The sequence below is a fragment of the Salvelinus sp. IW2-2015 genome, unplaced genomic scaffold, assembly GCF_002910315.2.
Source record: "Salvelinus sp. IW2-2015 unplaced genomic scaffold, ASM291031v2 Un_scaffold1229, whole genome shotgun sequence".
Classification (NCBI taxonomy): Eukaryota; Metazoa; Chordata; class Actinopteri; order Salmoniformes; family Salmonidae; genus Salvelinus; species Salvelinus sp. IW2-2015.
The window spans coordinates 10307-25972 of NW_019942787.1; the positions used below are offsets into that span (position 1 = coordinate 10307).

Consider the following 15666-nt stretch of genomic DNA (forward strand, 5'->3'; position numbering starts at 1 on the left):
GCTAAGGTGTATGTAAACTTCCGACTTCAACTATATGTAAGAATGCTGTTCATCGACTACAGCTCAGAATTTAATGCCATAGTACCCTCCAAACTCGTTATTCAGCTTGAGACCCTGGGTCTCGACTCCGCCCTGTGCAACTGGTTCCTGGACTTTCTGATGGGACGCCCCCAGGTGGTGAGGGTAGGAAACAACATCTCCACCCCGCTGATCCTCAACACTGGGGCCCCACAAGGTTGCATTCTCAACCCTCTCCTGTACTCCCTGTTCACCCATGACTGCGTGGCCATGCACGCCTCCAATTCAATCATCAAGTTTGCAGACGACACTTGATTACCAACAACGTCGAGATGGCCTACAGGGAGGAGGTGAGGGCCCTCGGAGTGTGGTGTCAGTAAAATAACCTCACACTCAACATCACAACCATTTCGCTACACTCGCATTAACATTTGCTAACCATGTGTATGTGAAAAATAAAATTTGATTTGATTTAGAGCAACAAAGCACAGCTCAACAGGGTTCACTCCAAACATGATGCTCCTTGGAGGAGAAGTAACAGAACCCATTGCCCTGTGGCAGGTTTGCCACCTCATCATGAGCACGCCAAGACCCCTCCACAGTATGTGGCACAGCTACGAGACAGATTGGAACTTGCTCACCAGATTGCAAGGGAAGCGCTGGGTCAGTCTGTGGAGCGTGTCAAAAAACAGTATGACAAGTATATCGCAAGGACACACTACAACGTTGGTGACACAGTATAGTACTTAATTAAAGGAACAAGCGGGTGCGGGACAAAGTTAGTAAGTTCCTACCATCCTATGAGGGTCCTTACTTCATACTGGGACAGCTGGACGACTTGGTTTACCAGATTCAAAAGAGCCCGAGAACAAAGGTGAAGGTTATTCATCATGACAAACTCGAGCCGTACAACTCCCGCACGACTCTAGACAACAGTTGGGTGTTCACACACGCCGAAGCGTGGCAACCTGCAGAGGTCTTGTCACCTGATCTGGATGCAGGCCTCCATGATTCTGATCTGGATCTACCCAACCTGTTCATGGACGAACAAAACAGTGACAATGGTAGTGAGAAGAACGCAGAGCTTGCTTCTGATACCACTTCTTTTGTGAGTGGGTCTGCGACACCAGATGGAGTTCAGTCAAGTGGGGTCAGTCAAGTAATGCAACAAGGCCAAACATGGACTGTTACTCACCCTGCTTTGGATCAGACTCCCACAGGGAGACCAGAGGAACAAAAAAACGGTTAGGTGATTGGGTGTTGATGATGAACTGAATGGTTCCATACAAACTGTTCTGGGAGGTAAAAAAGGGCATTTACTTATTGCTGCATTATTATTGTTAAAAAATGTAAAATTCAATATATTAAAAAAACACACTGAAGTAGGCGGGACTGTAAATTGTGACAGTTAGATATTCTATGCATTGAGACGTGGGCCATTTATGCTTTGGGAACTACTTTATTTTGTATGGGAAGAAAGCCAGGTATTTTTGTAAACGGAAAGTAACATTCTTGAAATAGAACAGTGTTAACCTTTTTACTTTTTCAGGAGAGATAAATTGGGGTCCTGCATTCACACTGGAACTACACAATGTACTACTGCTAGGTACTGGAACCACTGACTTGCCTTTTTCTCTAGGTATCCTCCTCTTAAACCAACAGCCCTTGTATGCTGCTACCCACCGCTCCATGTGCTTTTTGGCAATTAGGGAATATGGACTGTATAGACTATTTGCTCCGTCAAGTGAAGTTATTACTGAACAGGACAAGTTCAGGGAACTTTGTGGACTGAAAAGAAGAAGAAGAAAAAAAATCAAGATCCCAAAGGGGTAACATGTCTAATGTCCATATAACTGAAATGAAAACCATTGGGTGTTGTGCCTTTGTATGAGTGTTGGAGTGGTGTTAGGTCTAATCACCATCCAGAGTGTGGGTAGTGTTGGTAAAGTGGGGGTATAGCTTTAAAACACCGAAGTGCATTATGGGTAACGTAGTAAGTTCACTTTGGTTTTGGATGCATTATGGGTAACGTAGTAAGTTCACTTCGGTTTTGGATGCAATTGTGTGTGATATGGATATAGCCCGAACTGTGAGCCCACTATATTATTTTGTCTTTTGGACTACCTCAAATGATGGAAAAATGTTAATAAAAGTTAACTACTTCAGTGGAATTCCAGACTAACTTGTCATTAGCAGCGGATAAGATCCCCAGATGTGACAATTACCCCAGAACATCTGTAAATTGCTCTGGCCCTGGAGCTAGCAAGTGAAGGCTCCCCTGAGCCGTCCCGACTACGGTCTGGAGGAACAGCAGGAAAGGTAACGCAGGTCTTCCTGTGAAGAGCCAGGTCAATATTGTGTACTGCAGGCTGAGGAAGCTGAAGGCCCACGGCTTGGAGAGCGCTAGGGAAGGGGCTGTGTTCTGGCCTAACCACTGGAGAGTCAAGCTGTGCACCTGCGTCAGTTGCAAGGTGGGCCAGTAAAGATGCTTCTCTCTTGAGATTGTGTGTTTTGCCATGATTTATTCAAAGCACAGTGCAGCCACTGTTGTTTTTAGCTATTTGATGTGGAACAGATTGCTGTAGCTAACCGTTTCATTGGGTTGTATGAGGTAGCAATAGACTACGGGCTCTTCAGCACATTGTAGTCTCAGCCCTTTGGATTGGATAAAGGTGGAGAGCTGTTTCCATTGAATATGTGTTGTCATTTCTGCTCAGAGGGCCTGCTGGATGAGTCAGACACTGTCCTGGCCTGTGAGAACCGAGGCACTATAGAGCAAGGAACTGCTAGTCTCAACAGTCTGCTTATGTCAGGCCTGAGTACTCTGGACAGCATTCAGCAACTGGAGATTGTTTAACTTAAGGATGGGGACCATCTTTTTCATGTATTTGTTTGGCAGCTATTAACTGTAGATGTAACCTAACACAGGGTTTATACCATTTGATGAACCAGATTGATGAAAGTAATTGTTGTTCCTACTATCTCTGAGTTTATTGAGATGGAGACTGAACTGATGGCTTTCCTACAGCAGATTGCTGATGAAGGAAAGGTGAGGTGCTGTATGTTTATTGTTTACTGAGGACAAAATGTCTGGTGATAGTTCCAGAATATTTCCAATAATTCTGAGAGCACATAAACACAGCATAAGAAACCAAAATCTATGAGCAGCAGTCCACACTGCAGGTTACTTGACACGTCAGCACTGAATGATTGAATGTATATAATTGATTTGCTTGGGCCCAAACAGTAGCTGAAAAGTAAAACAAGTACTGCAGACCTACTACTTTGGTCGTTCATCTCTAATCTCCATTGAACCACTCCTCCCCTCTCCCTCTCAGGTCATCACAGCAGAAGCCATCCACCAATTCTTTGGGGAGCTGATGAAGAGGCGACAGATGAACAGCTGATGTCATTCTGCCCCACGGTGTCCTGTTGTTTACTTGTGAAATGTTGTAATGTTACTTTGGGTTCATAGCAAAACAGTTCTGTCCACCAAACACCTTCTGCTTTAAATAACAGTGCTGCTATAAAATATGCTGTTACTGAGGTTTATGAAGTTGAAAGTTTTGCCAAAAAAGTTGTTCTCGAATGGTTCTCCATGGATTTCAAATGGCGTTCCATGTCTTATGAGAAGCTGAAGTACCATGCAAGTAGCATTCTGTTAGCAGGCTTGGAGAGATGCTGATGGAATCTAGTCATTTTAGTCATGGACTTACTGTTATTTGGTCAATTATGTCCAAGTTGTCATTAGAATTTCATAATGTGACACCTGATGAGGATGCACTGCCATTCATATTGAAACAGATCCAGTATGTGTCCATTTAATGTTGTCACTAGCATTCCTGTTAATTAAACATTTGAATAGTTCATCCAGCATACTCCGTGATGTGATTATGTGGCTAGTGTAAAATACTTTTTACCCCTTTTTCTCGCTAATTTCGTGATATCCACTTGGTAGTTACAGTCTTGTCCCATCGCTGCAACTCCTGTACGGACTCGGGAAAGACGAAGGTCGAAAGCAATACGTCCTCCGAAACACGACCCTGCGAAGTCGCACTGCTTCTTGAACCAGAAAGTACTTCTTAGATGCCTGACTCATTGTTATTCTAGGTTGAACTCAATGACTTAACACAGTCTAGAATTATATTGAAGCAGTTTATTTCAAAGATGCTCAAGTTCATCACTGTTATGCACCTTTTGAGGTAACAGTAGAAAAATAGAACCAGTGAAACTAAATACAACTTAGTACAGGAATCTACAGAAGTGTTTATATAGATCAAACAAGTACAAAGTACCTGTTCAATTATAAAGTTCTCAACAAATAACTAATCACAGTTCCAGAGGGTTCAATTTCAAAGGTACCAAAAAACCCACTATGTAAACAAATAATTAGCTATATGAGTTTTACAAAGGACTATTTGATGCAGGTTGGTAAGCTTGTAGAAAAGGCTTGCATAGGATATCAGTCACTTCTCCAACAAAAGCCCAGTTTCTGGCAGGGGAAGGCACTGACAGCAAAGAGCAAAAAGAGAATGTGGAGGCTTTTTATTCAAAGGGAACACTGTCCTGGAAAATAAAGCAACTAACCAACATGAACATGAGGAATCTGAAGTTTGGAATTTTTCCCCCAAAGCAAACTGGATGGAAAAAAACATGTTTCTGCCCTGCAACTTCATTACTACATGGCAGAGTGAATATCTACAGATCATCTACATGTTCCTGCGCTAATTTAAAAATCCTGTGCTAGATTTAAAAATAAAATGTATAAAATCTACACAATTGTGGTATTCTCACCAATAACAATATTAGACAATTTCCATAAAACAAAACATTAAAGAACAAAAATTTGAGTCTGATTATTCTTTCTAGGTGAAATGTGGTTCTAAACAGCTTCACACTGTAGTCCTCCACAGCTACAAAACAGCTGAATAATTAATCTAAAGCCACTAAAATGTAATAACAAGGATTTCTGTTGTACAGTATATCAAATTATTATTTACAGGCAATGCTCAGGATTTCTGAATGGTAGAATGCAGGTGATGGAGGCCATACAATTTTATTTACTAAAGAATGATTTAGGTGTTCTGGATCCCTTTTGTTCTAAATTAATTTGTTCATATTCCCTCCTGCTCCCATGAAATGGATTGTTCCTACAGTGCAATGTTGCATCTTTATGTATCATGGGTTTGTCAGTTTGTCATAGGAGAGACATGTGTGGCTGATCTTACAGGCTCTGATGTGTGCACTTTGGTTTCTGTAGCAACAGGCCCGATAGCTCTCATTCAGTATGCCATAATCTCTGATGGCAGAGAGAGAGAAAGAGCATGTCTTTGCAGGTCCAGGATTGGCCAAAAGGTGGCGTGATGGTGGTCACGTAGTGCATGGGAACAACCAAAATGAACATTAGACAGAGTACATTGGAATGGAGTGTGTGTGTGTAGAGAGGGTGTACAGAAGAGTCACACTGACAACTAGGAGAGCCAGTGGTGGCATCACGCTTGTGATGAATCCCGTTTGGTCACTTCAAAATGTGGATTAAGGCTTCTAATTGTTAATTCCATTGAAAGAGCAAGGTGGTTTCAAGCATATTTGCCATACCATTCTATGGTCGGTCACTGGTTAATCATCTCAGAGCCTCGTGTTGATATGTAAATACAGACCTGATTAAAGATGGATACTGAGTCTACAGTACTGACACTGTTTAAACAGTTGCCTGGGAGTACGAAACCACACACACGTTCTGCTGAATACAAACATCTCCTGACTAGCGCGTTCAATCACACACCACTGTACAACAGTTGCCATGGCACCCTTATCTTTCCCAGTGTACCCCAGTCATCAACCTATGCACTCACCCTCCTCTCTCATTCTGAAAACCCTAGGCTCATGCTTTTGTGAGAATATAAAAGCCAGAGACTGTGCAGAAGCAGCACTGGTGAGTTCTGGACACAAACAATAACCCAGAAGACAACCGCGGTATCCAGAGAGAACAATGACAGCCTCCACAGACCTACTTCCCGTCTGATCCACTTCCTGCCTGATCCGAACCAGCCAGAGCCTAGTACTCATCACCAGGAAGGGGAAATCAAATGTAACCAAGCAGGTGAGGTACGTACTGGAGGAATGCTACAGGAAGAGAGAGGAAATACAAATGAGAGGAGCAAGAAAATACAGACATGTTTTTACATAACTTTATCATGAAGATAACGCTGTTTTGAGCTATGTGCTGGTGTTCACTAGTTTATACTGAGATCCTATGTATATATCTCCCAGGTAAAGTATATGCTGATGACTACAGTCCTTATGTATATCACATGTCCTCAGCACATATTTCAGCTATATTACACAATTGTTACGATCATAACACATTGCTGTTATGATCGTAATGATATGATCTTCATTCCTGACTCCCACATCTAAGAGGTTACAACACACCTCTGTGTGCAACAAGGCTCAAGGAAAATAGGCAAAACCCCTCCTAAACAGTACTGCTGGAATGATATTGTAAAACTGCAGCACTGAGGTTGGCTTCGGCAAGCTTCAATTCAACAGTCTGACTGCAACACTACAGTCACTGCTGTTTCTCTAACCTACAGACTAGATGCCGCTAGTCTGTAACAATCAGAGGAGACGTGAGGTGAAGACAGTACTATGTCATAAAGGGAGGGCTGGAGGAGGTGGGATATTTACACACACAATATATAAATAGAAATCATTAGCCAACCCTTCACACACTCATTAGTGCTCTGATGTCCATGACTGGAGGTAATTTCCCCCACCTTTCCCTTTAGACAACTCAACCCCCACTCCTCCCCATGGGTTAAAGTGCTGACTTCTTGTAAGGGTAGTCAGGCTTGTTAGGCGACCTGCGGTCTCTGTTAGCCTCCTCGCTAACACTATTTCTATGAGGCTGCTGGGCCCCTGACCCTGTGGACTCGCCAGTAATCTCCTGGGGTTCACTGTGGGCCGACGGCCTCTCCTCATACCCTTCTAGGTTTCCACTAGCGGAGCCCCACAAGTGGCCAAGGCCGTGAGTGAGGTCAGTCTCATTGTTTGATTGTCCTCTGGGGACATGTCCTGCCTTGGCATGGGAACCAGAGGGATTAGCCAGAGCTCCATCCTGCCGCTGGGGGGGCAGGCCCAGCACGTCCAAGTGCAGGGGGTCAGAGCGTGCCTCAACTGTCCATCCCTGAGTGTCAGACACGTAGGAGGGAGGGAGGCTCCTGGAGGGGCTGTGGCTGTAGAGGTCTGGCCCTGCGAAGGGAGGAGCCAGGGGGTGGCTGGAGGTCGGGGTGGCTGGTCGGCAGGAGAAGTCGTAGAGGTCAGGGAACTCTGCCTGGGCCTCCAGCTTTGGCTCTGGAGCGTGCCTCTTACAGGAGTGCGCGTGGCCATGGCTGAGGCGAGTTGAGGGACAGGGTCCGGGGGGGAGGTGTGGGGTCAGGGTGGGGCCATGAGGGTGAGGGTTGTGACCGTCCCTGTTCCCCATACGGTGCTCCCTCAGGGTCATGACAGAGACGCCCAGAGCGATGTCAGGCATGAACTCCCTCATCACAGGCTCTATGCTCAGCTGGAGAAACAAAAAGAAGCACACAAACACAGCTAGTTAGAGCTATACATGACCACAGCACAATACACTTCTACAGCTACACTGACCAAATGCAATCCACACACACAGCATGACATGTGGACCTTCACCTGTGGTTCTGCGAGCAGGGCTCGACCCATGGCCTGGGGTTTGGTGCAGTCTGGAGGTGGAGGCCTGGGGGCAGAGGGGTAGTCAGGGCTACCATGCTTGGCTGAGGCGTGGAGCTGGAGCTGGGTGCGGTTACAGGGGTAGGAGAAGGAGCGGGTGGGGGGTGGGATGGGCACACGGGGCCTCCATGCCCCCTTCAGCTGGGCACGGCTGGGYGTGGCAGGGGGGTGGTATGGGGGTGGAGGGGGAGGCAGCGGGGGGTGAAACCCAGCCAGGCCCTCCAGGTCTGAGAACATGCTGTCCATCGCTGGGCTGCTGTTGACCCGAAAATGTCCTGTCTGGCGCAGGGCCAGAACCGGACTCTCGTCTCCAAAACGCTCCTCTGGGAAGAACTTGAAGGGGTTCTGAGAATAAACAAAATAATTTGCATTGGCATCTAAATGGTCTACAACTACAATGCATACAAGTCATCAGCATAGTACACCAAGTCTATCAGTCTATAGCCTGGTTACTTTCTCAGACCTGGTCCTCACCTGCAGTAGCTCAGTAGCCCCGTCCGCCAGGCCAAACTCCCTCAATACACGCAGCTGCAGCTCATAGCTGACAGTGGCCCCCTCGCCACAGTTGAGGGCGTAGGCCCTCTGGACCTGGTCTGTGTGCCTCAGCTCCTGCAGCCTCCGGATCATCTCCTTCACCACCGCCAGACTGGGTACTGACAGGACACACACACACAGAGGATTAGTGGACCATGTCAATGTTACTAATATGTTATACAAAATGGCTTCCTTATTGGCACCAGTCTTCTCCTTTAACCTGGGATCTCATTTGCCACCACGGACGGGACGGTGGACTGGTTGTTGGCCATCTGCTGATGGTTGATCATGTGACAGCACTGTGGCACGGCATTGTTGACCATGTAGAGGGTGTCAGGCACGTTGGACATGCGCACCAAACGCAGACGCACCAGATCTGTCTGCTCCACCATCATCTCATCCAGCACAGACTGAGTGGAGAAGGAGACGGGTTAGGAGTCTGTACGACCTCGGCCTGACCCAAACCCTCAGAGATGAGATCGAACAGAGATAACCTGCACTGCTAATCGTCATTAACCCCTCGATGCTGAGTGTCCTACCTTGGCTTCCTCTACATAGGGAGAGAAGAGACGGGGCCGCACGTAGATGCCAGCGTTCTTCTGTCGCAACCAAGAATTGGCCTTGCCCCCATCTGTTGTGGGCAGCATGTCCGATGGAGGGGTGCTGATCAGACCCCTCTTCGTCTGTGGACGGGAAGATGAGGGGGGTGATTTAAAGAGAACACAAAAGAACACACCTAGAGGGACAGGTCAGTCAACATGAGATAGATTGATTGCACTTTATGTATTGGCAGCAGAAACTGTATTGAAGCCAACATATGATGAATCATCCATGACTACTGACCGCGTCAGAGAGGACGTCGCTGTTGGCAGGGAGGATGTGCTCGGTGCGGATGAAGGGCAGCAGCGGGGACAGGATCTCCTTCAGTTCTTCCACATCCAGGTCCTTCCTCTTCACCCCCCGCTTGTTCACACTGTGGGCCGTCCCACTCAGCACGTTGGGCTCTGGGAAAAGAAACCAGACGCAAAAAACACACAGTTCGTAGTTCATTCTATGGTTAGGACGGCCAACATACACACTACACTCATTATTGTTTTATGATACAGTATTTTCAGTTGGGTTCAGAGCTACACATAAACAAAATACTGCAATCTACAATTGAGGTGCTTCTTTTATAGCCTTTTAGAGCGTATTTTCCCAGAGCCATTAGGGGGCCTGCTCTGAGGGTAATTATGGAGTGTATTATCTTACCCCTGTCTGCCATTCTCTTAATAAGCTGCTGCTCGCCCCACTTAACAACGTACTTGAGAATGTCCTGCTCACTCGCCTGTGAAAGGGAGAGAGGAGGGCAGGGGTGAAAGAGAAGAAGATTGGGGGATGGTGATAGGAAAGGAAAAGAGTAAGGACAGGGTTAAACATTGCAGTGAGGATGCTTGCATATGTGGTTGATGTTGTGACATGGTGTAGTTGTGGCTGAGTGTTGTATTTGTCTGGTTGGATTACAGCGTTTCACCTCAGCCGTCCTGTGTGATACCCAGGGAGTTTGGCACAGCAGAGCAGAACAGAGCTCAGCTTCAATTAGAGTCCATCCTTGAGGGCAATGCCTCCAGGGAATGTTCTCACTCTGTCTGTGCTTATGCATCTGCGTGCGTGTTGCCACTTCACTAAATCATTTTATCAAACCAATCATACCCTAGCTGCCTCGCAGATTTACGTGAAAACTGGATGGTTGAAAATACATTAAAAAGTTGTTTCTTATTTTGTCAGCCATTATAATCAAAGCACTGACTACAAATGAGCCATTTGGACATTCAAATCAAAGCACAGTCTACAAATGGGTAATTTAGACATAACATAATTGGTAAATGCATTCAGTCCAATCACACAGACAGCGGTGGTCACCTGCAGGTAGTCTGACTGGATGGCGGTGAGCAGGTGCTCCTTGCTAAGCTCGTAGAGAACGTCAGAGGTCACGACCTGGCTGAACTCCTCACACAGGAAGTGCAGGGCCTGGCGGTAGACCCACTTGGAGCCGTAAGGCTGAGAGCTCCACTTCAGGATGGGGACCAGAGAGTCCAGGGCCAGGCTCTCCACCACGATGTCCTCACAGCCTGGGAGAGGAGACAGGAACACACACCACAGTGGTTAGATACCTCAGTCTAACACTCATATCACCGAGTGAACAGCCTCTTTAATAGCCTGGTTGTCCAGTCAGTTTGTGCTTCAACCAACTCCTCTCTGTGGCTACAGCACGTACAATATGGGCCCAGGCTAAATGTTTTATATCTATTGTATGGGAAGTCATACTCTGTTAGAATGGTGGTAAGAGTTTTAATGGGTGATTTAATTGAACCATAAATATCCCGCAATACAGTCACACAGCGGTCACTTCTGGAACCATTCAGATGGCTGCAGTAGTTCCCCTCCTATTTACCACCACGGGGAGCACTCCCCTTCCCCTCGGCTCCCTGCACCACAACCCCTCCCTGCGTTTTCTAAATCAGAGCACATACTAGAACAGCAGGCAGTGTTTTAACTCTGTTACACACAACCCCACAGAAATGCCTTTGATACCTTCATGTGTTTCAGTCACTCTACCTCCCATTCACCACACCAAGTAAACACAGCAGCCAGGGGGAAGAATGCTGCGCAGACACACACATCGTATAAGCACACATGCATGTGTGCACATCCGCACACACAAAAAAAACATGGACAAACGCACACACACTCTCGTGCACATGCAAACACACACAAATGAATCAAAAACTAATTAGAAGTCGCAGAAGGTTAATGAATTAGGTACCTGATATACTGTAGCTATTTGAACAAATCTGGGGTGAAATGGAATTTCAGAAATGGCTATAGTGGTAGTCATTGTAGCAATTGTAATCGAGATACAAGTAGAATAAACATCAAACAATCAAATTATATTAACGTAGATAGGAAACTAGTACATGTCCACAAGGGCACATCAATAATTTGGCTTTCTTTTTGACAGTCAACACAGTGGAAATGATACCAGGCAGTGTGATGTCAGTGATAGAGCCACACCGTGTGCCAGAGATACTGGTCTGCTTTAAAGTGGCCCCTGCCCAGCCCTGACCCTGCTGGCTGTGTATGGGGCTTGTGGAGCCGAGCAGCCTGCCCTGCCCTGGGAATAGCTGGGTTATGAGCTTTAGTACCAGCGCTCCTATGGGACTCTTATCTGTGGGCTGTGTGAGATCTTGGTGTCCATATCACCAACAAACTATTATGGTCCAAACACACCAAGACAGTTGTGAAGAGGGAACAATGACGCCTTTTCACCCTCAGGAGACTGAAAAGATTTGGCATGGGTCCTTAGATCCTCAAAAAGTTCTACAGCTGCACCATCGAGAGCATCCTGACTGGTTGCATCACTGCCTGGTATGGCAACTGCTCGGCCTCTGACCGCAAGGCACTACAGAGGGTAGTGCGTACAGCCCAGTAAATCACTGGGGCCAAGGTTCCTGCCATCCAGGACCTCTAAACCAGGCGGCGTCAGAGGAAGGCCATAAAAATGGTCAAAGACTCCAGCCACCCTAGTCATAGACTGTTCTCTCCACTACCGCACAACAGCTTAACAGCTTCTACCTCTAAGCCATAAGACTCCTGAACAGCTAATCAAATGGCTACCCAGACTATTTGCATCCCCCCCCACCCCCATTTTTACACTGCTGCTACTCTGTTTATTATCCATGCAATCACTTTACCTTTACGTACATGTACATATTACCTCAACTAACCGGTGCCCCCGCACATTGAGTCTGTACCGGTACCCCCTGTATATAGCCTCCATGCTGTTATTTTATTGTTGCTCCTAGGGTAGGGGGCAGCATTCGGAATTTTGGATGAAATGCATGCCCAAATTAAACGGCCTGTTTCTCAGGCCCAGAAGATATGATATGCATATAACTGGTAGATTTGGATAGAAAACACTCTAAAGTTTCCAAAACTGTTAAAATAGTGTCTGTGAGTTTAACAGAACTGATTTGGCAGGCGAAAACCTGAGAAAAATCCATTCAGGAAGTAGTTTTTTCAATGCCATTACGGTATCCCTTGACTTAGGACTCAACTTGCAGTTTCTATGCCTTCCACTAGATGTCAAGAGTCTTTAGAAAGTGTTTCAGTCTTGTATTCTGAAAAATTAGGAAGTAAGAGCAGTCTGAATGAGTGGACCCTAAAGTTTCACGGAGCTTTTTCTTGCTCACAACCGAGAGAGTGCGTTTCTTGTTTACATTTTATATTGACGACGTTATTGTCCGGTTGAAATAGTATTGATTATTTAGGCTAAAAACAACCTGAGGTTTGAATATAAACATCGTTTGACATGTTTCTATGAACTTTACGGATACAATTTAGATTTTTTTTGTCTTCCTGTTTTGACTGCGTTTGAGCCTGTGTATTACTGAAGAAAACGCGAACAAAACGGAGGTTTTTGCGTATAAAGAGACTTTATCGAACAAGAGGAACATTTATTGAGTAAATGAATGTCTGCAACCATATGAATATAATCAAAGGTAAGGGATTCATTTTATCTCTGTTTCTAAATTGTGTAACTGTTCTATCTGGCTGGCTACGGTTTGTAATGATTTGTCTTGTGGGCTATGTTCTCATAATCGTAATGTATGCTTTCGCCGTAAAGCATTTAAAAAAATCTGACACCGTGGTTGGATTCACAAGAAGTTAATCTTTAAACCTATGTAAAATATGTTTTGTTTTCTGAATTTTTATAATGAGTATTTCTGTATTTGAATTTGGCGCCCAGCAGTTTCACTGGCTGTTGAAGAGGTGGGACGCTACCGTCTCACGTGCCCAAGAGAGGTTCATTATTTGTTATTTTTCTATTTTAGTTATTTGTTATTATTTATTTTTTTACTACCGTTTATTTTAGTAAATACTTTAACACTTTTTTTTCAAAACGGCATTGTTGGTTATGGGCTTGTATGTAAGCATTTCACTATAAGGTCTACTACACCTGTTGTATTCGGCGCATGTGATAAATACAATTTGATTTGATCTGCTGCACTACCTTTCGCCTTTGAAACTGCTTTGAAAATGCACTCTGGGAAATTGACTCCTGCCCTCTTGCTTTGGCATTTAAAAGGTTTATTTCCCTTCAACTGTCACACACACTTAAACCTACATGTTCGGTCCCTTCCTTTACTTTTATTAGCTAGGCAGAGATTCTAGCAGACCCCCCGTGTTTTAAATGCAGGATGGAAATCGTTAAGAGGACAGATTAAGTTGAAATGTGGACACAGGCATTTTTGCCTTTTTATCTCCCATAAACAGCCTAGAAGAGGGAATGGATTCCACACTTCTCCCTCCCTCCCTCCCTCCCTCCCTTCCACTCTCTGTATCCCTCAGTTGTCACTAGTTACCATAGCCACAAAGTAAAAATTGTCTATATTGTAAACATTTATGAAAACAACAATTTGCTTTTGGTTTTAATTTAAGGTTAGAGTTAGGCATAAGGTTAGCAGTGTGGTTAAGGTCAAGATTCGGTTTGAAATCAGATTTTAAGAATAGAAATAGTAGAAATAGGCGGGGTTTAGACATAATTAAGACTTTGTGGCTGTGGTAACTAGTAACGACCGTATCCCTCTCATTTTGTCCTTATCTCTGCATATCTCTGCTCGCACTCTGACCAGGGGTAGACACATAGACAGACACACACACGTTCCTTTTGAAAGGTAAAGATTCCCAATTGGGGACCAGCAGCACATAAAAGCAGACGGCTCTGTTCTCTATTAGCCCATTAGAATTCACAGCACCATTCAGCCTTATAAAGAAAGCTTTGCACTTTTATTATGAGCCGGAGATTAGAATCAGCATTATATGTAATACTAAAGCCATTTCCCCCCTTCCTCCTTCCCCTCCTCTCTCCCTCCACGGGTGGCACTAAGCATTCACTGGAGCCTAGTAGACTGACAAGAATATCAATACAATGAGTGTTATGGCAACCACATCTTTGACACTGCAATAAATGAGGCATTTTGTCTTGCTCTTTTTATTTGGAGCTCTGTGTTTATGGAACACAACATTTCCAGACCCACTTAAACATCAGCCGCACTCAGGACCTGTAAACACTGTGCTGGACTTGAATCATGTCTGATTACTCAAGGACCTAGCTCTTTGCTGTCTCAAATAAAACAAAAAGGAAGGAGGAGAGACTTAAACAGAATGATGGGCTCTGCTCCGACCACCTGAGGTTTAAGTCGAACTTCTAAGTTGACCGATAAGCTGAAGTTCTGCCCAGGAGCAACTGGAAATCCCTCTCTGCTTGGAACACAAGTAGGCCCAAGGCTAACAAAAACACTATTGGACTGATATCTGTGGAGATTCAGTCTCTCTTGGTCCAATTGCATTAGGGTTCACTCACGTCATAGGTCAAGCTCTGCCTGTTAACCAGAGAAATGACTTGATCAGACAGCAATATCACAGACCAAGACTTATCCTTAAAACATAACACAACAGCTGACTGATTCTCTTAATGGAAGGCTGTTAGTCACACACAGGGCCGAGCAACAGCCTCGTAGATGCAACGCCAAGTTTAGATTTAAATTCATATCCCATTCACTACCACTCTTAACACTTTCATATCAGCAAGCAGCTCTGAAGACTAACTTACTAACGTTATTTATTTCCTCCCAAGGTGTGCGGCAGTGTGGTCATTAATCGTATTAATCAATGACTAAAAAACTCACCGCACATGAATTATGATTGTAATGGGCCGTAGGTCTCCACAGATGAGTCATTACTCTCTCTCTGTGTGTGTGTGTGTGTGTGTGTGTGTGTGTGTGTGTGTGTGTGTGTGTGTGTGTGTGTGTGTGTGTAAAGAGAGAGAGGAAGTAGAGAGAAAATCTGCATTGTGTGCTGAGCCACTCATTATCATCACTCTCACTGTGCTTGAAAGGCTTTTAATGTCAGTTAAGTGAGAGTGTGTAAAAGAGTGAGTGATCTCCTCTGGCTAGGAGGCAGGTAGCCTAGTGGTTAGAGCATTGGGCCAGTAACTGAAAGGTTGCTGGATCGAATCCCTGAGCTGACAAGGTAAAAATCTGTCGTTTTGCCACTGAGCAAGGCAGTTAACCAACCCACTGATCACCGGGCGCCGACGATGTTGTTTAAGGCAGCCCCCCGCATCTCTCTGATTCAGAAGGGTTGGGTTAAATGCGGAAGACACATTTCAGTTAAATGCATTCAGTTGTACAACTAACTAGCTATCCCCTTTTCCCTAATAAGGTTGATAATTGCTGATGGAGAAAGAGGCTGTCAGATTGACCCCTACCTCTAGTGAAAGTGTACCCTGGCCTCAACCAGACGAAGAGGAAGCAGTGA

At 45.1% G+C, this 15666-nt stretch overlaps 1 protein-coding gene and 1 long non-coding RNA gene across 3 annotated transcripts in view; one reads left to right on the plus strand and one right to left on the minus strand.

Annotated features, from left to right (window-relative positions):
- Positions 1-232: 232 nt before the first annotated feature.
- LOC112070120 (uncharacterized) lies at positions 233-3892 on the plus strand. Its single transcript, XR_002893844.2, has 2 exons — positions 233-2489; positions 3357-3892. It is a non-coding gene; the product is annotated as an uncharacterized lncRNA (long non-coding RNA).
- Positions 3893-4159: 267 nt separating this feature from the next.
- The window catches only part of LOC112070121 (BTB/POZ domain-containing protein 7), a 55475-nt gene continuing 43968 nt past the window's right edge, over positions 4160-15666 (minus strand). For both annotated transcript variants that reach the window (XM_024137535.2, XM_024137536.2), the window contains exons 4-11: positions 10207-10415; positions 9556-9631; positions 9148-9308; positions 8844-8987; positions 8525-8714; positions 8245-8423; positions 7714-8115; positions 4160-7585 (exon numbers count right to left, since the gene is read on the minus strand). In XM_024137535.2, the coding sequence (XP_023993303.1) occupies positions 6839-7585; positions 7714-8115; positions 8245-8423; positions 8525-8714; positions 8844-8987; positions 9148-9308; positions 9556-9631; positions 10207-10415 (2108 nt within the window). In that variant the 3' untranslated portion in view covers positions 4160-6838. The remainder of the gene's footprint in view (positions 7586-7713; positions 8116-8244; positions 8424-8524; positions 8715-8843; positions 8988-9147; positions 9309-9555; positions 9632-10206; positions 10416-15666) is intronic.